Raw genomic sequence first — 25,285 nt, 5'->3', positions numbered from 1 at the left:
CAAGTCAGGAGAGATGAGGACAAAACCAGCTAGGGCCTAAGCGTGCAACTACATGTATAAGGAAACAAAGTTAAATATGACCCATTTAAGAAGACCTAAATGATGCAGGTTATTGAAACTAAAAGAGTGATGGTTAAAAGCTTACCAGAATCATCTGTATCCTGATCATCTACTGGACCAACCACGATTCCCATATCCATACACTTCTTGCTGTGAGCTTTGGACTTCATGTGCTTTGTCAGATTGCCTGTAAGAATGTATCTCTGCTTAGTGATTTCAAGCAGGCAAACAAATTATAGTAAACAAATATGTTTGGTATTTGAAGCAAAGTATATTTTTTTATGGATTCATAAGCATCATATCTTTACACTGCAATCCAAACCCATGAAAAATACACACCCATATGCTATTAACTTTTCTCCAAGGAGATGTTTTCAAACCTAACCAGGAAAATACCTTTCCAGCATAGAAGAAAACACTTAAAATAAGTTTGAAATTATTTTTTTTACATACTTTCTAGTAATTTTTCAAATCCTAGACGCTGATGGAAGTACGATGGAAGTGCAATACAGTACAAACCTTCTGGAGCTCAGAAGGTGTCTTCTTTTTTACCCAGAGTGCCATCTAGGGCTCAGCATTGTGACTGGGAGTTTGTAGCATGAAACCCTGTCTCAAGGTCCGTACACACATCCAATTTTTATGTGCAGATGACTGGCTAATTTCACCACTTTCATGTAGTATGAGAGCATACCTACATATTCCATTCAATGTATTCAAAATCTGTTGGCCCTCATACTACATGGCAGTGGTAAAATTGGCCAGCCATCAGCAGATTAAAATTGGATATGTGTACGGAGCCTCAGTCCCAGCCTGAACCAGATGCAGATTGTACGTGGTGGCTGCATACACCATGCCATTTCATACATGGTATTATTTCAATCAGGAGCAGTGGACCTGTGTACAAGTGACAAGATGGCTGATCAATTCGTGTAAATATGTGGTTGCTTCATTATGACTTAAATGTGTTACAATGGATTAAACAACATTGCAAGATACTGACAGATGTTCCTGTTACTTGCCTAGACTTAAAGGACACCTGAACTGAGAAGGATATGGAGGCTGCCATATGTATTTCTTTTTAAACAATACCAGTTGCCTGGCAGTCCTGCTGATCTCTTTGGCTGCAGCAGTTAGTATCTGGATCACACACCTGAAACAAGAATGTGGCTAATCGTGTCAGACTTAGTCAGAAACATCTGATCAGCATGCTTATTCAGGGTCTATGGCAAAAGGCATTAGAGGCAGAGGATCAACAGGACAGCCAGGCAACTGGTATTGCGTAAGAGAAAATAAATATGTCAGCTTCCATATCCCTCGAAGTTCAAGTGTCATTTAATCTTTAAAGTGAATTTCCATTTGTGTTAAACAATTGCTGTATTTTTGCTACCATGGATTTTCAGCAACTTAAAGAATACTTTCACTAGAACAAAACTTTTTTTTAAATTATTTTAATAGGTTAGTAGAAGGAGTACACAGATACCTAGTTTAGCATTGTTCAAAGACTCAATAAGAAATTGATTGGGAGACACAGCCACTTCCGGCTTATGGCAGTTTTCTCCTCTTTTCAAAGGACAAAATCTATGGACAAACACTGAACTGAGAAGAAAGTGTTTATGTATAACTAAGTACTGTACACATGCTGAATTTGAGTTGTTATAGAGATTGTTTGTGATAGTGTTTATCATCTTGACTAGCCTGCCCAGCTGCCTGATATGACCTAAATAACCTTTAGTAGAAATCCGCACAACCTCAAAGTGTAAATGTTCGTTTATTAGTATTAAAGACATACAACTAAAAATTCTGAACTGGGTGACTTGAAAATGTCCAGAGCCCAAAACGGTGGACTGTCTTGTCCAACAGTTCTTTTTAATTGTATGTCTTTTAATGCTAATAAACAAAGATTTACACTTTGAGGTGGTGCAGTTGTGTGTGTGGCTGGATAGTGTAATCAGTGTTGCCAACTCATCCCTTTAATTACTGACACATATGAATTATACAGGTTTCGTGGCTAGGTAGATGCAGTTAAGGCACTGACTATGTGTAAGTAGCCCCAGAACCTGTATAACTTAGATGTGTCAGTAATTAAAGGGATGAGTTGGCAACACTGAGTGTAATGGTTAAGGGCTCTGCCTCTGACACAGGAGACCTGGGTTCAAATCTCGGCTCTGCCTGTTCAGTAAGCCAGCACCTATTTCAGTAAGGAGTTTCTTGGGCAAGTCTCCTTAACACTGCTACTGCCTACTGAGTGCGCTCTAGTGGCTGCCTCGCAAGCGCTTTGAGTCCGACAGGAGAAAGGCGCTATACAAATACTGCCATTATTATTATAAAACGACATTATTGGAAGTCCTGTGGTGCCCAGGAAGGATTTTCTGCACGCCTCACCCCCTGTCGTGGGTGGTTAGCTAGAGAGTGCTGCCTCATACTAAAGAGCTACGGATAGATACGATTTAAATGACACAATTTGAAGTAGAGACTCAGTGTTGAAAGATCACAGAACACAGCCAGAAAATAAATGAGTTAAAGTCAGGGGGCGGTTGGCCCATGACACCAAGTGATGCATTTGCATTAGGCGGCATGGGCCCTGGGGCAGCATCCTGACCGCCCCTCCCCCTTCCGATTGTGTTACCGCCTGCTTCCTCTATTATAGTCCCTGTCGGTCCCCTCTCCTTCGTGTGTGCTGTGAAGAGGCAGGAAGCAGGACAGCAGTTCCCCTGGTAACGGCCATATACATCCTCGCTACAGGAATCCGCTGTCCTGCTTCCTGCCTCTGCACGGAGGAGAGCGGGCCGGCGGGGACTATAATAGAGGAAGCAGACACCATCTCAAACGGTAACACAAGTGGTGGCTGCAGGGTGGGGTGGGGGGAGGCTTGGTGGATCAGGCACTGGGGGCAACTATACTAGATTTAGTCAGTGTTTGCCCATTGCACAATCTTTCCTCTCCCTGATTTACATTCTGACATTTATCTTATGGTGACATCTTTACTGCTGGCAGGTGATGTCAGTGGAAGTAGCTGCTGCTTGCTTTTTTGGCAGCTGGAAACAGCTGTTACTTCCTACAACGCAACAAGGCTCCCACAGTGTGATGTCAGTTATGAGAAAAAAACAGACAAAGATGTGGAGTGTATACCTTTTGTTTTGAAGGAAAAATTACAATAATTGCAGTGGTACGGTCTAACATCTGTGTGTGTACGAATGTGTTTCTTCAGCATGCTGGGCTTCTTGCACCTTATTCCACATTCTTCACAGATGTATTTCCCCCTTCCTCTGCCGCGCACATATACATACTCTTCATTCGATTTATATCTAAAAACAAAAATATTTAGTAACAACATTAATCAAAACGCTATAAAAAATTGTACAATGAGAAAATATAGAGAAAATTCAGACTTATTACATTTGAGCAACAGCAAAGGTTCTAAACATCACCTCTGTTCTTAAAATATGTGAGTGATTACATTTATGACATTTTATTATTCTTTCTTCTATTATCCTACTTGCAGCCTGCTGTTTTCTATCGGGGTCACAATCTGCATGGTTCACGCTTTCCATCTCCTATTAGCATATAGCAGTATGCTTGAACCAGTACATCCACACCTGAAATGGACTGTGCGCTCACTGAGACAAGGCAATACTTCAGACTGTTAGATTTAAATATGGATTGCTGGATTTCACTTTCATTGCACATTAGACTTACATCATTTGACAAGTGAATGGTACACTACTGCAGCAGCATATGAATAAGTTTCTTAGTGCTTGCATGATCTCTACATGTATAGCCAAAATCCTCATCTGCACCAATAGATTGCAGAAGGGTAAGGTGACAGCCAAAGAGTCTTATTGACTGCTTGGAGCCTTAGTTTACGGGCTGTGATGTGTGATGAGCTATGGCAATCACAAGACTGAGAGAGGAGAATTCATTATCCTGGAACTCTTAGGTCATCTGCAGTCTTTTATTTCCAGGATCCATTACCACCACCATGGATGTATCAGTTTCTGAAACTATCGTTTCTCACAACAGCCCTATTTCCACTACACGCAGATTTGATGCAGATTGGATGCAGAATGGATGCAGAAAAACTGACTCCAGTGAATGCCCATGGGAAAATCTGCATCAGAAAATCGCTTTTAGTGGAAACAGGCCCATAGGCTTTCATTGGAGTCAGTTTTTCTGCATCCAATCTGCATGTAGTGGAAATAGGTCCTAAGATTATGTCTAATGGAGGTGTACCAATGCCACCTTTGCTTTTCACAACAAGACCCACCAGTAAACAAAAAGTAAAGTGTTTCAAAGCCAAATAAATGCTTGAAAGCTTGCTGCAGTAACATGAATGATTGACACCACAATGTCTTAAAACAGACTATTTGAAACACTCCCCCCCCCCCCCCCCCCAAAAAAAAAGTAATTCATGCACCACCGTGTAAATGCAATAATACTTGCCCTCCATCAAATATTTTCACTCTTCTTGGCTCACTTCGACTTGAAAAGCGCTCCTTCTCTTGATCATTGCTAAGCTCTGCTCCTTTTTGCCCTTCTGGCTGGTTTGATGAAGACTTGCAGGGAAGGGACTGCTATTGTAAGAAACCAAAACATAATACTTTTGACTTGTATTGTGTTAAAATTATTTAGCAAGGAAATTTAACTGAAGTGACACAGGCAGTCTTATAGCTTGATCATTCATAGCATATATAGCTTGCTTAGCTTGCCGCAAATACATTTCATTAATGTGTTTATTCAGCTTGGAGGTGGAGCTGTGCACTCCAACATACAACATAAAACATAAGCTATCTACACTAACTTCTAAACACATGGTACCCGTACCCCTGGGGGTACCTGCAATAGGTTCAGGGGGTACGGTACTTCAACACTCCATAGTCAATCACTTTCAATGGTAAGGGAGGTTTAAAACACGTTACACCATTTATAAATAAGCATGAATAAGAATTTTCAGTCAATTAAAAGCATAAAGGGATGTCTGAAAGCATGTATACACAAATATTTATTACGCCTAACAAATACATGGTAAAAGGGCACTTGGGATGGAGCTATTCACAACAGGGATTACTAGGCAAACACCAACACCACTGGCACTAGTGTTCCTGTACTGCAGAGAGCAACCGAGCGTTTCCCCTTTAAACACACCTGAAGGGAGAGGGATATGGAAGCTGATATATTTATTTCCTTTTAAACAATGTAAATTGCCTGGTTGTCCTGCTGATCCTCTGCCTGTAATACTTTTAGCCATAGACCCTGAGCAAGCATGCAGATCAGATGTTTCTGACTGAAGTCTGACAAGATTAGCCACATTGTAAAAATATATAGATATCCGCGCCTATGGAAATGTCAGCAGCTAAGTGGACTAGGCAAATCCTCCAATACCTTAGTCAGTAATTTGAAAATTAAAGATTAGCCACATGCTGGTTTCAGGTGTGTGATTCAGACACTGCTGAATCCAGAAAGATCTGTAGGATGCCAGGCAAATGGTATTATTTAGAAGGAAATAAGTATTGCAGCCTCCATATCCATCTCATTTCAGGTGTCCTTTAAATTCACTCTGTGTGTCGCCACAAAATGCAGCTGAGGCCTTAGAATTCCATCTGTATCCTTAAGAATAGCTGGAAAGTTATTTGAATACTAGTGTCCATTAGTTCTTTCACCAATTACAACTAAAGATAATGTCCAATGAGAACAGCTTACTGAGGAAGACGTAAACAAAATTTACAACTCCAGCCCTAGTTTCACTCAGAGATATAAAACAAAACTATTTCAGAACAAGACAGCAACATGCATAATGTTTTACAGGTTTGCTTCACTTAAAGGGCAACTGAAGTGAGAAATATATGGAGGCTGCCATATTTATTTCCTTTTATACAATACCAGTTGCCAGGCAGTCCTGCTGGTGTATTAGAATGCGGTAGTGTCTAAATAATGTCAGAAACAAGCATGAAGCTAATCTTTCAGATCTGACAATAATGTCAAAAACACCTTATCTGCTGCAAGCTATGGCTAAAAGTATTAGAGGCAGAGGAACAGCAGGATAGCCAGGCAACTGGTATTGCTTAATAGGAAATAAATATGGCAGCCTCCATATCTCTCTTGCTTCAGCTGCCCTTTAACAGGAGTTAGGCACAAGTTCACTGTAAGCTTTGTAAAGGGTAAACGTTAATGTTAAAATTAGTCTGGAAGTTAATATGTTAGACAACTGAGCTCTCAGATTTTACATGCACAAGGCAATGATGTTTCTGTGCCCTTAGTAACCCACCAAACGACTGAAAGTACTGACATTTTTTACATCTCTGTAAAAATGTACTGGTATAGTGAAGAAATATGAGCACATAGGTTAATGTAGGAAAACACCACAGGCCAAATAGACAGCGAGCCTGAAAACAACAAATAAAACCTGTAAGGAAATAGCCAAGCTTGAATGGGTCCGCTCTGCTGCGCAGGGGTGAGTAGTCTGCACCTGTGCAGTAGAGCGGACTCAATAGGACCCTACTATTTTTCGCCGGAGCCAGAGCAGAAAGCCCCCAGTGCGCATGCACACACGCCAAAAAGAGATCTTCGGAGGTTGCAGCACTGGATCCCCTCTACTGCAGAGGATCGGGGAGGATACACCCTCCCGAGGTTAAAGAGACTCCGTAACAAAAATTGCATCCTGTTTTTTATCATCCTACAAGTTCCAAAAGCTATTCTAATGTGTTCTGGCTTACTGCAGCACGTTCTACTATCACCATCTCTGTAATAAATCAACTTCTCTCTCTCTTGTCAGACTTGTCAGCCTGTGTCTGGAAGGCTGCCAAGTTCTTCAGTGTTGTGGTTCTGTGATGCATCTTCCCCCTCCAGGCCCCTCTCTGCACACTGCCTGTGTGTTATTTAGATTATGGCAGGTTCTCTCTGCTCTATTATCTTTTATAATCTGGATAAATCCTCATCTGAGCTGGCTGGGCTTTCACATACTGAGGAATTACATACAGGAAGAGCTGTCTGCACTCTGCAGGAAGAAAAAGACTGACACTTCAGTGGAAGATAGCTGCAGGGGGAAAGAAACACACAAATGATCTCTTGAGATTAAAAAGGAAGGCTGTATACAGCCTGCTTGTGTATGGATGTATTTTCTATGTGTGGACATAATGTACATCAACCTACTTCCTGTTTTGGTGGCCATTTTGTTTGTTTATAAACAAACTTTTTAAAACTGTTTTTAACCACTTTTAATGCGGCGAGGAGCGGCGAAATTGTGACAGAGGGTAATAGGAGATGTCCCCTAACACACAGTTATGTTTACTTTTGTGCGATTTTAACAATACAGATTCTCTTTAAGTACCTCCTGGGGCACATTTTTTCCTTACAGGTACAGTGAAATAACCCCCCCCCCCCAAAAAAAAAAAAACAGATACTTACCTATGGAGAGGAATGTCTCTGTGTCCTATAAAGCCTTCCTGTTCCTCTCACTGTCCCCTCGTTCCAGCAATGTCACCCCCGTAAGAGATTTTTGACCAGGAGAGGGAGCACCATATGAGAGTCACAGCACTGGAAATTTGTAGGCACCAAGCACCCCCCATAGGCCGTAATGTGGATTATGGCGCTCACTCAGTAATTTGGCGTGGTCAAAAGACAGAGTACAAATTACGATAAAAACAGTGTAATTAGGTCTTATGCCAGAGTCCATGGTGGCCTGGAGCGGGAATAGTAATCAACACAGCCGAGACTTTTGAAGGAACAGGGTGAGATGTTTTTTGGCTTTACCATGCGCTCACATTTCCTGGTGCCTTAATTACATGTACACCGCCAAAGCTCTATTCAAACACAGGAAGAAGTATAAGTGCAAACACACAGTTTGCTGCAAGGTGGTGCTGCTTGACAGGCTGGGGGCCTTTTAAGACCAGTCACTGGCTGCAAGTCAGGGAGACCTGGGGGCTGTTGTTGTTGAGACTTATCCCTAATCTCTAAGTTGGCGGTTCCAGGGTTTGTCTCTGTTGCTAACTGTCACTAATTGACAGGTGTTACTGGGGTCTGCCACTGTTGAAACCTGTCCCTGATTAGTAGCATCCTGGGCCTGGGGCTTACTGTTGCTGATACTATTCACGGATTGCTATGCTAGGTTCTTGTGGTCTGTATTTATTGCTGAGACCTGTGCAATTTATTGCCAATTAATAGGTCTAAGTACCAAAGTCATCTAGTGCTAATTATTAAGTTAATTACTATGCCTATGTACCTGTGTTATATATTAATAATAACTAGTATTGAGTACCTGCAACATTTATTGGTGATTACAAGGCTTTATTACCTGTGTTACATATTGCTAATTACTATTTCTGATTACCAGAATTGAGCCCGTGTCACTTATTGCTCAGCATTAGGCCTAAGTACATGTGTCATTTATAATTAATTACTGGGCTTGGGAATCTGCCTTCCTGATTTCTGACAGGAGTATTATTTTAACTGGATTAAGTTCCACAATTTTTACCCCTTAAAGCAAACCAGAGAGGTGTAACAAACGCTGGAGAGGCAGCCGCGGTGAACAGCGCTACCACCGCAGCTGCCTCCAGCTCCCTGTCTAGCAGTGTATCCAGGCCTCAGTCTAGCACGCCAAGGACGGAACTGTCAGTTGCACATAGGGTTGCCTTGTCGCGTGCGCGCACAGACAGGACCTTTATGCGGGGAGGAGGCGCGTCAGCTGACCGGCCGGTCGGCTGACGTCAGAGGAGATGCTCGCCGCTCCTCATTGGTTGATAGGAGAGGGCGTGCCAGAAGGGTCTCCTCTGCTTCATAAGCCTAGCCGTATCACTCGCAACTTGTTTGCTGTTGCGAATACTTGGTGTTTGAGCTCAGACCCTAAGATAGTTCCGGTGTGCTTTGATCGGGGAGGAAACAGGGGGATTTCACACAAGATAGGAATTGTTTGACAGCCTTAAAGATTATACTTTACTGTGTTATTATTTGTGCATGACTCTGGCTCGTTCTGACCACTCTTCTGCTCATTGATTCTGTACCTTTGCCTATCTGATCTCACTGCCAACTCTGCCTGTTTATATCTTCCTGTCTCTGCCTTCCGATTTTGTACCTGTTGCCAAACCTGATCTGTCTGACCACTCTACTCTCACCAGAGGGCCCTTGACTCTGGTGAGGGGCGCTGTACTGATAGTACCCACCAGTTCCTCTGGTGAGGTATTGCTATCCTATCAGTATTACTGTTGCACCAATCACTCATTGCTATTTGTTGTCACATCAGCTTCTGATATACCAGTATTATAGGTTATTCTGCAGATCACCATATAATCAGGTATATATCTGATTATGTTCCTTGCTGACACAAATCATTACAAGAGGTCAATGTAAAAAGATTTAATACTTACCCGGGGTTTCCTCCAGCCCGATAAGCATGGATGTGTCCCTTGCCATCCTCCAGAGTGCCTCCGTCCACAATCTGCCCTGTTATCTGGCTCAGTCGGCTCCAGTCTGGCTCAGTGACGTCAGCCAGGGTCTTCAGCGCAGAAGACCCTGGCTGACGTCACTGGGCCAGATACCGGGACTGATTGACAGTAAATGGAGGCACTCGGAAGGACGGCGAGGGACGAATCCGTGCTTATGGGGCTAAAGGAAGCCCTGAGTAAGTAAAACATCTGTTTACATTGACCTATCTGGGGTATAATTTAACCACTTCACAACTGAGGGGTTTTACCCCTTCAGCATCCAAGCAATTTTCACCTTTCAGCTCCTTCCATTCATTTGCCAATAACTTTATCTCTACTCATCAGAATGAAATGTGTTAAATGTGGGGTTTTTTTTTTATCACTAATTAGGCTTACTTTGAGTGGTACATTATGCCAAGAATTATTTTATTCTAAATGTTTTTTAATGGAAAAATAAGAAAAAAATTTGAAAAAAATCCTTATTTTTCAGTTTTCGGCCATTATAATTTTTAAATAATGCATGCTACCGTAATTAAAATCAACGTAATTTATGTGCCCATTTGTACCGGTTATTACACCATTTAAATGATGTCCGTATCACAATGTCTGGCGCCAATATTTTACTAGGAAATAAAGATGCATTTTTTTTCAGTTTTGCATCCATCATCAATAAAAAGCCCATAATTTATAAAGTAACAGTATTATACCGTCTTGACATACATATTATAAAAGTTCAGTCCCTAAGAAAACTATTTATGCATTTTTTATAATTGTAAATTTATTTCATTGTATTTTTTCACACAAAAAATAAATGTTGGTAACTATTGGGGAGTGTGGGAGGTAAGGGGTTAATTTAAAATGTAAAAACAGGTCTTTGCATTTTAAAAAAAATACTTTTAGATGTAGTTTTACTATTTGGCCACAAGATGGCCTAAGTCTTTTTTTTTATACGTCCTGTAAGCAAAATGTGTATGCTTACAGGAAGTGTACTGAGGATGGGAAACCTTTATTTATTAGAATGATCGTGCAGCTTCTCATAAAAGACGCCGATAATTGCTACGGGGACTTAGATCAATTATTAGGAATTGCTTTCCCATTTATTGATCTCCTGGTGGGTAGATGGCAACATGAACGAGCGCACACATAAGCGGGAGCGCTTTCAGCAGTAGTAGCAGCGGGAGTACGTATATTTACTCCCCTGGGCGGTTAGATGAAGTCTGCAGGGGAGTAGATATACTGTACTGAAGCTGTGAAGTGGTTAAGGTCCCGGACATTTTTGACACTTTAGCTGTGTCATTTTGATTTAATGTAACTTTTATTTTACTTATGCCATCCTAGTGATATACTGTATATCTTTTTTTTTCAGTGCAGTCTAGGCTTTCTTTAGATAATATTTTTCTCCCAAAACTATTTTATTTTATAGTAATTTTATGAGGATAATTTAGGCGTGAATGCAGAAAATACCCTTTTTAAATTTTTCCCCCTTTCCTAATTTTCACATGACGTCCCACAGTAATAAAATACATAACCATTGATTACTTGACCATTCACGATTAAAATGATACCCCATATGCCATATTTTATTTCTAGCTGAGCATGTTGCAAACCGTTATCCCTCAGCCTGCGTGTCTGTGGCAATCGAATGTGTTCGCTAGGGCAACAGTTCGGGGGCCATAGTGCTGTACAGATGCACTGCTAGGCAACGGCAGAGTGATACAGCGGTAGAGCATTGGGGCTCTAAACTTTCACCCTAGTGTTTGCATCTGATCGCTACAGGCGGCAGTCATTAAAAGTTTATAAACAGATATAGGTATTGCAGGGGTTAATAATGGGTTAATAGGCCAGGCTGGGGTTAAAAATTAACTGGGGATTAAAAAAACAAAACACTATTTTATTGGGACCATGGCATTTTAACTTTTTTTTCAACTTTGAAAACTTTCCCCCCCCCTAACTTTATCGAATGATTGTTGCCATTGGACCGTGCACGGTCACATGCACACAGTGGGGTTTTAAATGCAGGACGTATATTCTACATCATAGAACCTACAGCAGTACTAATTAGGACGTAGAATCCAGGTCCTGAAGCAACAACCAGTTAAAGTGAAACTTTAAGATATTCTTCGCCATTTTACATACCTTGTGAACCCTGAAAACTTTGTAAGTGGTTTGAATTTAGTTCATGTTATAAAAAAACAAGTATACAGAAAAAGAGAAGTTTAAATATAAATTATATACCAGTATTACAGTTTAAGAAAAAATAACCGTAATTTATTTTAAAATTGACAAAATTTATTTTGTTGCCCACCTCCCTAAGAAGGTGGAGGTTTGCCTCTGCCATCATCTGACTCTGCTCCGTCTGTCTTTCCCACCCCCGGACAGACTGCAGAAGTTAATGGGGCTTGGGAAGGGGAGCACTTTTTTTCTCGTTAAAAATGCCAGGTGGCTGTAGTAGCTGCCAAACAAGGCTGCAAAGTGCACTAGCTTGCATTTTTCGCTCTATGTTACAGTTTCGCTACACATGGTGTACCATAAGGATGATCCATGAGATGCAAATCATTTCTCCTCACATTCCAATTTCATGTAAATTTTGTGCAGTAGGAAATTGGACCTATCAGAATTACAGTCAATTTTGATTGGTCCAAGCTGCATAATATTGATAGAAATTTGAATGGAAGTAGAAACGATATGCATCTCTTTGCTCATCCCTAGTCTGTCATGTGCAGTACTGATTGATACTAAGGCCTCGTTCCCACTGCAATGTCACTTTTTACATTGGGTGCCATCAGGGAGTCGCTGCGATAGCATTCCTAATGGTAAGCTTCCTTTTCTTACTGGATTGCAAAGGTGGTGCATACTGCATTTTTGGTCCAATGTATTATCTCCTGTTCAAATGCAATTGAATGGGATTGTAAGTGCATGAGAATAAACACAGATGTTTTTCCTTTGTGCTCTGCTATGGTCAGTGGAAACAAGGCCTTACCTGGACATCCAATTGAAATGTGAAACTGTGCCCCTGAGAATGCAGGAGAGAAGGGGGAAAACTGGGCACCTCCTTCTCCTACAATGGTGGCATTTTGAGGGCTCACAACAGGCCCGTTTTTAGGGCTGTGCGGCCCATGCGGGCGCCCTGGGCGCCAAAGGAGTTGTGGGCACTGCAATGGAGGGGGGAGTCAGCCACGGGGAGGGCAGCCCGACCTCTCCCTCCCTTCCTCGCCGCGGGCGCCCTCCGTGCTCCCCCCTCCGAGTGTGACTGAAGGGAAGCGCCGTCACCGCTGTGTAGGGAGGGGCAACTCACCTCCCTGGATCCAATCGCAGTCGGTCTCCTCTTCTGTCTTCTCTTCATACTAGCCGCTGATACACACGCTGCTTCCGGTTACAGGGAGCAGCGTGTGTATCAGCGGCTAGTATGAAGAGAAGACAGAAGAGGAGACCGGCTGCGATTGGATCCAGGGAGGCGAGTTGCCCCTCCCTACACAGCGGTGACAGCGCTTCCCTTCTGTCAGACTCGGAGGGGGGAGGGGGGAGGGCTCCTGCGGCGAGGAAGGGAGGGAGAGGTCGGGCTGCCCTCCCCGCGGCTCCCCCCTCCATACTGGGGGGCAGCTACCTATCTAACCTATACTGGGGGGCACCTACCTAATCTAACCTATACTGGGGGGCACCTACCTAATCTAACCACACTGGGGGGGGGGGGGGCACCTACCTAACCTATACTGGGGGGCACCTACCTAATCTAACCTATACTGGGGGCACCTACCTACTCTAACCACACTGGGGGGGGCACCTACCTAATCTAACCTATACTGGGGGGCACCTACCTAATCTAACCACACTGGAGGGCACCTACCTAATCTAACCTATACTGGAGGGCCCCTACCTATCTAACCTGTATTGGGGGCACCTACCTACCTAGCCTATACTGGTGGCAACTATACTGGCTACCTATATTGGAGGCACCTACCTAACTAACCTATACTGAGGGCACCTACCTATCTAACCTAGGCTGGGGGCAACTATTCTGACTCCCTATATTAGAGGCACCCACCTAGCTAACCTGTACTGGGGGCACCTACCTATCTAACCTATACTGGGGGCAACTATACTGGCTACCTATACTGGAGGCACCTACCTGGCTAACCTATACTGGGGGCAACTATACTGGGGCACCTATGCCTGGCTACCTATACTATTCCTGGCTACCTATACTGGGGGGACCTATAGCTGGCTACCTGTACTGAGTGCAACTAGACCTGGCTAACCTATACATACCTGGCTCCATGGGGGGGGGGGGGGGGGGCGCAATTTTAACACCCTCGCCCTGGGTGCATTTTAGCCTAGAAACTGCCCTGACTCACAAGCATGGTTTTACTTTAACTCTTAAACTGCGGCACACATCAATAGGCGTTTTCACATCCATGCGCCATAGACGTGTAAGGGTATTGTAGTACAAGGCATCTAGTACAAAGTGTTTTTGTTTCTCCATATTCATGTGCCAAGGACATCTAAAAGGCATTTAGTATGACGTTTTGGCTCAGTGGCAACTTTCTACATTAACCAACATATGCAAATACTTCTAAGATGATGCAGAATTATGCAAATGCTAGTGCAAATCTACGCAGATTGAAAATAGATCAAATTCTTTCATTGCAAGAATTGATTAGTCAATTTTACAATAGATTTTCATAATTAGCATAATTCTGTATCATAGTAATTAGCATAATTTTAAATCCTCTCAAACTTATTTGCACCTCATTAACATCCCTACTGACTAATGTGGTCTTTGGTACATGTAAATTTGGGCAAAACATTTAATAAACAATTCAATCACAGATGGCACTGGTGTGTACGTTTAAAAAATAAAATAAAAAAATAACTGGCAGTCTTAACCTCTTGACGACCAGCTAATGCCGATTGGCGTAAACTGGTCGTCTGCGGGATTCTCCGTGAACAGCCGGAGAGCCGCCGATCGCGGCTCGCTGGCAAAATGTAAACACGCGGGGAAGAAATCCCCGCTGTGTACATCATACGGCGCTGCTGCACAGCAGCACCGTAAAGCAGAAGCCTATCCTTCAATGCGCAAGACGGATATCCGTCCTGCGCAGCTCACAGGGGGAGGGAGAGGGATGGAGCGCAGAGAACGCTGCAGAGGGGGGCTTTGAAGAGCCCCCCCCCCCCGCAAAGTGCAGCAAGCCGGCGGCGATCAGACCCCCCCCCAGCAGGACATCTCCCTAGTGGGGAAAAAAGGAGGAAAAAAGGAGGTAAGTCTGATCGCCCTGCCTCTATCCTGATCTGTGCTGCGGGTTGGAGAGCCCACGCAGCACAGATCAGCCATAAATCCCCTGGTCGTCAAGTGGTTAAGGTTAAAGCGGACCTGAACTCAAAACTTACTCTCTGCTCTAAAAGATAAGCATCAACATACTAACCTTTCAAAAAATGTCTTTGTTACAGCTAATACAATTCCTGCAATAAATCTGTAATGTGTCTATCTACTTCCTGCTTTCATGGAAGCAGACATATTGTTAACATCCTGTGTTTACCAATTAGCTCTGTGTCTTGGCAGCCAGCTGACACAGCTGAGGGATCAAATTACAACTTGTGCTTAGTCACAGATGAGGGGGAATTAGACAGGCTAAACTCTCTAAATACATACAGGGTGCATTTCTATATGCTCTTCTTTTGTCCTGTGCAAGAGTTCAGGTCCACTTTAAACGTAGGAAAGAGTACGATTCTATTAATTTCAGAATTGTAGGTCCTTGTTTTCGGCCAGTTCTTAAATATTAAAAATACAGACATTTTTAGAACAGTTATTTATGGGATGTATTTGTGATTACCTCTTTTGAATTTCTTTTCCATTTGCTTGAATACACCAAGATGTCATGTCTTGATTGAGAAGTTTTCACTGAAGTAAACATGTACTTCTCACACTTCTGTTTAGAATTCAACAGAGAAATAGCTGCTTTAGTAGGTAATCCAAGTGGGTTTGGGTTGTTAGAACTAATGGTCCAGGAAGCATAAGCAGATGTCTTTTGGTCATTCTGTGGAAGATGGATTGGCTTTCTCTTCAGCAGGTAACACCATGTAAAACTCGTTGAGGTTTTAAGACTTGGAAAAGATAGCCGATGCATGTCTCCAGCATTGACCACAGATATTGCTGCACCAAGTTTTATTTGGCCTTGAATATTAACTGCTTTAGTACTGATTGGTGACCTTGTATCTTGACTGTATGCAGACTTTGAAGCGCATGCCTGAGTATTGGGAGAAGGTTCCGGTGACATTCTTACACTAGGGCCTGAAGTTTCTGGAGATGTGTTTCTTTCAGGGTCTACTGTTTCTTTCCCATCAGAAATTGGTTTTGTAGAGGAATGGAAGCTGGTGAATTGTGACCCCAAAGAACGATCATCAGGACTATACCTCCTGGGGGAATCATCCGGTTCCAAGCTTTCACCTGGGTCTGTAGTGCAGAACTGTCTTACTAGCATTGGCTTTCTTGGTTTTCCAGGCTCCACAGTATTCATGCTAGACAAATGTACTTGCTGACCACTGATATTACAAGCAGCTCCACTTTCATCCTTCACACGCTTTTGCTGTTTCTCCATGGCAATATCAAGACTATTTGCTGGTGAAAGCATTCTTTTGCTTGACGCTGAGGTCTCTTGTTGTGGAACTAGGCCAGATATTGGTGCTTTTTGTAAAAATCGTGGAAGACAGTTTTCTGAATTTTTAGGAGTACTGACAGTAGGTCTGCTGGGCTCCTCATTAGGCTTTGGTATATGTATTGGATCTCTATTGTCTGACACAGAGACGGAACTGGCCTTACAAACCACTTGACTACCCTGATCTTGAGTAACTAAAATCTCAGGAAGAGAAGTGATTGCAGAAAACCCGTAATACAATGAATTGCTGTAATTATGCACAGGAACAACAACTGAACTGGTGGTTTGTAAATTAGAATACAATTTGCCTTTCTTCTGCATGGTTGTACATATACTTGTTGTACTGTCTGTAATATCAGCCTTCAAATTCCAAGATGTCCGACTAAGTGACTCTTCTATGGAACTATTTGGCAAAATCATTGCAACTGGTTTAGAAGAACAAAACTGTGTTTCTTGGCTCTTCTTACATTCAAGTTGATATTTTGGAGAAAAACTAATTTCTTTCTTCTTGTGAGATACACCTTTGTCTTTCCCTTCCCCCATTATCATGTTTTGAATTCCAACAGGAAAATCATTTTTATATAAGGAAGTAGTAGTTGTATTTACTGAAACACTAATGTCCAAAAGCTGAGATTTCTCAGCTGAAAATTGTACATCAGTTTTAAGTTTTTGCGTAGAAGAATCTTTAGAGCATACAGTGGAGTTGATTATAGACTGGTTTGCTACATGCTGTGGTGTTTCAGACTGAAGGACATGGGGTTTAGTTGGAGAAACACTTGTTTCTGAAATGTTCAAAGATATCTGTTTTACAAGAGGTCCTCTTCTCCTTTCTAAAAGGGGAATATGCCCACTATTTGTGCTACAAGCAAAAGATCTTGAAGTCATTATATTAGTTGGAGACATAGATCTTGATCTAGACATGCTTCCACAATCAAATGATTTACTTCTATAGTCTGTAACTTCCATAGATGGTTGTGTGCAATTTATTTGCTCGGATGCAGCTCTCCTCATTTCCCGTGGAACACCAAATGCATTCATGCCTGTTGGAATCGTAAGAAACTCTGAAGATTTGCTTATGCTATCTACTTTCGAGAAACTCTCAGATTTTGAATTTTCTTCTTTCTCGAATGAAGCTGAAAAACTTGAGGCACGTGATAAACTGCTCTCTCGACTTAAGCTTCTTGAATAGGTTGACTCAAAACTTGATTCAGCAGATGAATTATCAAGATCAGCCAATCGAATTCGTTTCTTCTTTGGAGGGAGTTTTTCTGTTGGCAAACTGGAAAGGCTTCCACTACGCTGTGGCCAATTAAATTTCTCTTGTGGTTCTTGGTCATTTCCTTGAATTTCTGGATCTTTGTCTGGTTCTTCTGTAACTAATATTTCTGGAACCTGAATGTTATGTTGGCGAACCAAACGAGACTGAGGAGCTAATGCTGTTCTTTCTGTAAGTGCACTTTTTTGGCTTTCATGTACTTCCGCTTTCAAAGATTCAACTGGGCCACCCAAGGAATTTTGAGAAGTGGTAACAGAATGATCTTCTTGAACTGTATTATTTGTGTTCATGGAACTGTTTGTAATACTTTTCTGACGATCATAATGTGCAGATGAGACCCTTTCAACAGATTCTGATTTTTCAAATGAATTTGGTCTGCTCAATGAATTTGTATGCTGAATTACAGATATTCCAGACCCTGGACATTTCAGTTCTGCCTTTTCTGATAAAACACGATTAGTATTTTTGTCCATTGAAAGTATCTTCAGATCAGCATTAGTTTCAGTATTTCTTGCAACTAACTGTATTTGAGGACCAAGTGTAGAAACAGTACATGACTGTGCACCTAATATTGTAATTGTAGATGATGTTTTTGCACTCGTCATAGTTTTAAGAGGTTCAGTATTCTCTGGAACCATTTGACATTCATTTTGTTGGGGCTCATCATCATCGCCTACACTTTTCATCTTTCTCCGTTTTCTGATAAGCAGTGGCTGTTCCAAAGTTCCAGTTGAAGTAGTAACTCTGTAATGAAGAACTTGGGGCTGTGAAACGTTAGTTGCTATGCTATGTTCTGCTTCTCGAGTTACCGTTTTACTCTTTGGTCTGTGTAATTCCGAACAGTAAAACTTCTTGTGATTTTCAAAATTCTCTAATTTCCTGTACCTATTTTTACATGTCTCACATTCAAACATTGTACCGCGACCTTGATTTTTTTTTATTTTGTCTAAACTAGACCCTTGCACAAAAGACTTACTTCTAGGTAGCAACACATCCTGTAAAGATTTACTTGTAGGATAGCTTTCATCAACTGATCGAGCAGGTCCTAGACCACAGTGCTCAGTAGATGACGAATCCTCAATAGCAGCCTGTCTAACAAGTGTGCGGGGATGAACAGTTTGTTGAGGTGTAGATGGCCCTGAAACAAACACATCATCATAAAGAGTACCTATTTTGTCATCAAATGACTGACTTCCTCTGAGAGGATGGGAAGGTGGAATTACTGGAGGAACTGCTGAATATCCTGTTGTGGGCATTGAATTACTTCTTGTAATTGGCAAACAGTCTATTGAAGGATATTGTGATGGAACAGAGAGAAAAAAGACTTGTTTGGATTTGTCAGTTGGAGTAAAGGGGGACTTTGGTATATCAGAACTGGAACTTGTACGTCTTCCTATAGGTTTTAGATCAAACTGGAAGGAATCTTTAAAAATGTAGGACTTTGGTGAATCTATGCTACCTCTTCTTGACAATGAAGTTCTTTTTGGCTTTACACTGTCTAGTTGCTTGTCATCAACTAATGCTTCATTGTCCGATATTAACTTTGATATACGTTCTTCAAGCGTTTTTGAACCCAAGGGAGGGCGCATTATTCCTACATCTGTAGCTGGTTTCTCAATACAAACTGGTTGTACTACAATTGTCCCTGGTACAGTTGGGTGTGCCAAAGTGTTTACATTTTTAGCCAGTTCTTTTTCAGATGTGGGTAAAAGTTTAATAAAAGGGGAAGGAGAAGCCATTGCTTGATCTGCACTTTCTGATCGGGAAAAATAACCAGAGTCTGTGCTTCCTAAGCTTCTGGGACTTAAAAGACATTTGCTCTGCTGCTCCTGGGAGCAATCTGTAGCTTGCTGTCTTTGTAACTGTGCATGAACAGTTATATTTGTTGGCTGTTTATTTTCAATGTGAACTAGTTCACACATTTTATGAGTGGACTGCTCTACTTCACTTAATGAGCAAGTTCGCATAACACTGGAAGCCTTAATTTTTGTTTTTATTTCTGGCATTTGTGCTACAAAATGTTCAGAAGTAGACTCTAGCACTTTCGGGCTATCAGCTCTCAGGGGAGAAACACTGACTGGATAAACAACAACTTTAGGTAATTCTGTTGATTTTGCTTCTATACAGCTGTCTCCTACAGAAATGTCTTGCAACATTGCAACAGGGCTGTTTGAGGAAGATCGTCCCTCTTTTTGTGCAACACTATCAGTTCCAAATGTAATTTTCACATGTTCTGGGGATTCCATGCTCGTTAGATTTTGATCTTCTTGCCTTTCTTCTGAAGTATAGTCTTCATCACTCTCTCCACTTTCTTCGGCATCTGAACTAATAAAAAGTGCTTTTTCAGAATCCTGGGAAAGAAGCATGCCTCCAGAATCTGTCCGGAGGACTAGCCCAAGTTTAATGGCATGAGCATGAGACTTTTTGTGCTTATACAGATTACTTTTTGTTTTGAAAGAAAATCCACATGTTATGCAAGGGTATGGGCGCTCCCCGGTATGTGATCGAATGTGCTTTAGTAGAACGCTGGGCTTTGCGCAAGCTCTGTTACAATATTCACATATATATTTACCTTGTTTCTTAGGTTTTTGATCCTTCAAAACAATATTGCACATTTGCTCCCCCGTGATAAGTGAAGCAACTTGAGTTACATTGTATGTCGAGTTTAAAGATAGATTTGAAGGAGTAGATAAAGAATTTACTGGCAGTGAAATAACCTGAGTTACAGTAGAAGTTGAAGGATTCATCAAGGAAGAAGTTACAGCTACATGATACACTTGATTAGATTTGGTAGCCTCCAGAGCACTAGAATAATTAGGGCAGGCAGTAGGTGGTTGTTTCTCACACTGTTCTTCACTAGCGGAAAAGACCTTTGTATATGCTGAGTCTTTTAATGATGGACAACACAGAGCATTTTGGGGTCCATGATGATAATGCAAATATCTAGCAGTCAATTCTCTTTGAGAAGAGGAGGATGAATCTGAAGTTGTGTAGGTTACCAAAGATGCTGGGTTCTTATTGTGCCCTTGCTTCTCTGTTTGAGTGCCACATGGTGCTCGAGATTGGTTCAGAGTATTGAGTTCAGGCTCCATTGCTTTTAATAAAACATCAAAGGCTGAATTTGCACAGGAATACTGCTTGCTAGTGTTCTCAGAGATACTATTCGCACATTTCTGACTCACTGGTAATGCACTTGATGTGGAACTTTCTTTTAATAAAGTCATTTTGCCACCTAAGAAATATCCTTCAGTTCTCCCGTTGCACAAGTCTGGCGGAAAAGACAGTTTTTTAGCCTGCATTGAAACACCAGACTTGGTACACTGTTTGCTTAGTTCAGAATTGAGCCCTTTACTTTGCTTTGAATTCTGTTTTTTCAGCTCAACAGGCAAAAGTTCTTTATCCTTTGTGTGACCAGATCCAGAGGAAGAAGGGCTGGATGATGAAGAAGACTCTAAATCATGCCTTTGCTTTTCCTTAGCAACATTCCTTAATGGCGACTTTGGTATTTTCTTTAGGTGGTTTTCTGTTACAATTTTTTTCCTCTTCACACCTTTAATAGTATCAGAGCAACTTCGGGAGCCAACAGCAAGAATTTCTGCAATGTAAAAGAAAAAATAAAATGATTACCTACTGAAGGATCATTGCTCATCAAGGATGCTATAAGGTTATCTTGTTTTGATGCAGGTTCTACAAAGAGATGACTGAACCAACTAAAAGGTATTAATAATCACCAAACTAATGAAACTAAAACAAAAACATCAGATGACTGTTCAATCATAAATAATGGTACTATTTAATACATTTATGCACATCGCATTTAATGGTAAAGTGAGTATTGTAATTGCAAATAAGTTCAGTGGAGAGAAAACAAATATTCAATTACCTAAAAGGTAACTAAAATCACATTGCAAGTAGTGCTGCCCATGTCAGTTTTTCACTGTGCTGGAGGGAGGAAACAGCACTGTAGCTCAAGTTTTTGAATTCAACATCAATATAGAGGATTCCTATTTTGCAGGGTACCGGGTAGAAGTTACAGATCTCTCTATTATTGTTCCCTCTCAGGCTGCGCAAACATTTAGGGGCTTATTTTTAAAGCGACAAACCAGCCTGTTCAGAAGAAAAACAAAAATACATAATTTCTGCAGAATAGTGCTAATTTGTAGACAACCAGATTTAAGTGGCCATCAGTTTATATGATCCCTACTTTCACTATAATCATTAAGGTAAAAAAAATACATCAGTATTTCTGTATTAGCCATATTTAGAATGTGATTCCAAAACAAAATTCTTCACTTTCTAAGTAAGGAATGCCACAGGGTACAATAGAAAAAGGTTGCAAAAATCATGTTCACTTGTTTCCCACTTTAAAAGTAAGCATATGAATGGCACAATGCAGGTGAGTGAGATGTGGCAATCTGAATCAGGTGTGTCTGGCAACATATTACGCCATTCAATGGAACTGTGAATTGCCACCTTAAAGGACTTCTGATGCAAATTTAAAAATCTATTTTGTATTCACCTGGGGCTTTTTCCAGCCCCGAGCAGCAGTCTCAGACCCTCGCCACAGCCCTGGTGTTCTTTTGGGGGCCCCACCGACTGCCCGCAATAATGGCGACCCACAGGGGGGTCAGGCTTTTCTACGCCTGCGTGTCCATTCCTGCCCACGTGTCCATGTCATCTGCTGCATACAGCGCCTGCGCACAACTACTGTGCAGTACGCGCCAGATGACGTGGACATGCAGGCAAGAGTGCCCGTCCAGGCGCAGAAGAGCAGATCACGCCAGCAGATCGTGATCCAGCAGGCAATAGCTAGGAGGACCAGGGCTGCAGCGAGGCACTGAGACTGCTGCTAGGGCAGCCTTTCTACCATGGAGGAACCCTGCAAATAACTTTTGGATCTCAAGGAACCTCTGCAAACAATTTTTTGGTCTCGAGGAACCCCTGCATTTATTTTGTCTTTAAAAGTATGTGTTTATTTCACTACCCCCATTACACTGCCACGCATTATACCATCTCCTGATGCCCCAATTTAGTGCTTCTTGTTACAGTACTATCTATTATAGTGTGCTCTATTATACTTCCCCCCCACGATGGGGGAAAATGCCAAGGAACCCCTGCAGAGTCCTCAAGGAACCCTGGGGTTCCAGGGAACCCTAGTTGAGAAAGCCTGTGCTAGGGGCTGGAAGAAAACCCAAGTGAGCACATAATAGATTTTTAAATTCGCATCGGAAGTTCTTTAAAGAGGAACTATAATGACTCACAGCAAAAGCTAATATTATTCAGGGTACCCATTTTGCCTTAAGCATCCTGGTTTCAGCATCAGAAACACTTCACACACACACCTCAAGCACTCTGGAAAATCATGTGATGTCCTAGCTCACTTCACAGAAGGGGGAAAAAACATCCCCGCAGTAAGGATGCCAGTGCCTCTGGTAAGGGTGAGGTAAGATATTACAAGGTCCAGGGGCCCCGGACCTCTCTCACTGGCCGGGGCCCCAAGGCCAACACGTGATACCTGGAGGGGAGTGGGCCCTCTCACACCCAGGCTGGTCCAGAGCCTGGGTGTGAGAGGTCCAGGCCCACCTGCACTCCCCTCCAGGTATCACGTGTTGGCCTTGGGGCCCCGGCCAGTGAGAGAGGTCGGGGGCCCCTGGCCATCGTGTGAACCAATCGTGTGTTTTTAAACGTTTTCTTTCAGCTCTAGAACATGGCGGACAGGTGAGCGGTTAGGGAGGCACCCCTGTGGGAGGGATGCCTGCACGGGGCGGTCCTGCTAGCGACGCAATCTTGCGATGGCGTCCAACTGAAGCCTCCCACCTGAATGCTAATGGCTGCTAGATGTGGTATGGCAGGTAAAGGGTGTATGACAGTGCATCCTGATTGGCTGACGAGCACCTGCTGACCACTTTTAAATGTAGCTGGATGCATGTACTGCTGTGTTCTATTGCTTGTGTGTGTTGAATTTAGCATTCAGTATGGAGGCAGTGTTGGTGGGTTTTCTGGATGTGAGTGGTCCAGAGCCTGGGTGTGAGAGGTCCAGGCCCACCTGCACTCCCCTCCAGGTATCACGTGTTGGCCTTGGGGCCCCAGCCAGTGAGAGAGGTCCGGGGCCCCTGGCCATCGTGTGAACCAATCGTGTGTTTTTAAACGTTTTCTTTCAGCTCTAGGACATGGCGGACAGGTGAGCGGTTAGGGAGGGACCCCTGTGGGAGGGATGCCTGCACGGGGCGGTCCTGCTAGCGACGCAATCTTGCGATGGCGTCCAACTGAAGCCTCCCACCTGAATGCTAATGGCTGCTAGATGTGGTATGGCAGGTAAAGGGTGTATGACAGTGCATCCCGATTGGCTGACGAGCACCTGCTGACCACTTTTAAATGTACTGTAGCTGGATGCATGTACTGCTGTGTTCTATTGCTTGTGTGTGTTGAAGATATTACAATGGGCAACATTGACTTAATAGTTTATAAATGAATATTGTAAAATAAGCAATTTTACTCATCAAGTTATATTTCTACTGTAAGGGGTGGGCAGCATTATTGTGCAACCAAAGAAGTTTGTACCTTGCCAGAGTCAGTTGTAGGAGCAGATTTCAGTCAGCAGCACTCTTCATAAAACCAGTTTTCCTTTACTGGTTTAATCAAAAGTTAAATCCATAACACACATGAAGTGTCAAAATGCCACAAGACAGGGACAGCTTGCGGTTTCAGGCCATAGACCTTTTTCAAGCTGAATGGTAATTTTATTCAATACGTTTTATACAGTTCATCTTTAAAGCTATTACGGTATTGTAATCACAGCAGTGGTTGTCAGATAATATTTGATGGTCCGTTAATAAATTTGGTGTTATAGAAGTGACAAACTGATTCTGAAAGGGAACAGGGAAGTAGCAATCTATTACCAGATTGCTGTTCAAATAGGAACCTTATTGTTTACACAATCTGCAGTTTGACCAGCAATATAAATAAGCTGATCATCTTCCTCTTGACATGACTAACACTAGCTTTTAATCCCTGCCTAACACTATTCTTATGCTAGGTGCACATGACGCAATTTTCTGACAGATTTACTGTCAGATCGACAATTTCCAACATGTCCGATCTGATTTCTGATCGATTTTCAGTTCACCTTTATGGAAAATCGATAGGAATCAGATCGGACAAGTTAGAAATAGTCGATCTGTCAGTAAATCTGTCCAAATTTGCATTAGACCAGAGCCCCACTAGGAGCAATTTCTAATTGCTAGTGATTTGATAAAAACTCTTGCTAATGCAATGCTATGGGGGATTTTTATAAAATCACATTGCTCAAGTGGATCCACACCAATAGCATTCCATTAGCAAGTGTTTTCAAATCGCAAACGCTCAGAAAATTACTCCTAGTGGGTTTCTGGCCTTAGTGTGTACCTAGCATTACTCCTAACCCAACCATCATTAATTTACCATTAATACAATTTTTTTTTACATGCAAGTCTCTCATTAAATGCCATTTTTTCAAACCACTGTCATATGTTTTCTCACAGAAAATATTTTCTCATCTTATGTACTAAATACTTTTTCATCACTAAGCAAGCATAAAAGTACTAAACCATAGCTAAAAAGTCATTTCAAATTTATCAGAAAAGGTATATCAATAAAATGTGACATCTGTGCAAAAACTTGAGAAACCTTAACTCAGGGCCCACAACTCCTAGTACTGTATGCAGCACTGACTGCTTGTGGCACATACACATCTAAAGCTAGGTACACACGCCAGAGGACACTCATCTGAGGCAGCCATTCAGGACCATCTCAGTCAAGAATCTAACATGTGGAGGGGTGTCAACAACGTCACATAAAAATACAGCATGCCAGATCTTTACAACTACATAGTTCCCCTCACTCCACCC

General features: G+C 42.1%; 1 protein-coding gene across 4 annotated transcripts in view; it reads right to left on the bottom strand.

Moving 5' to 3' along the window:
- The window catches only part of HIVEP1 (HIVEP zinc finger 1), a 285,145-nt gene that overhangs the window by 53,846 nt on the left and 206,014 nt on the right, over window positions 1–25,285 (bottom strand). For all 4 annotated transcript variants that reach the window (XM_068236903.1, XM_068236902.1, XM_068236904.1 and 1 more), the window contains 4 exons: window positions 15,302–20,994; window positions 4,501–4,631; window positions 3,190–3,365; window positions 146–247 (listed from right to left, as the gene is read on the bottom strand). In XM_068236903.1, coding sequence (XP_068093004.1) covers window positions 146–247; window positions 3,190–3,365; window positions 4,501–4,631; window positions 15,302–20,994 — 6,102 coding nt within the window. The remainder of the gene's footprint in view (window positions 1–145; window positions 248–3,189; window positions 3,366–4,500; window positions 4,632–15,301; window positions 20,995–25,285) is intronic.

This window comes from Hyperolius riggenbachi, chromosome 5 (assembly GCF_040937935.1).
Source record: "Hyperolius riggenbachi isolate aHypRig1 chromosome 5, aHypRig1.pri, whole genome shotgun sequence".
In the NCBI taxonomy this organism is placed as follows: Eukaryota; Metazoa; Chordata; class Amphibia; order Anura; family Hyperoliidae; genus Hyperolius; species Hyperolius riggenbachi.
This window is presented reverse-complemented; position numbering and strand designations above follow the sequence as displayed.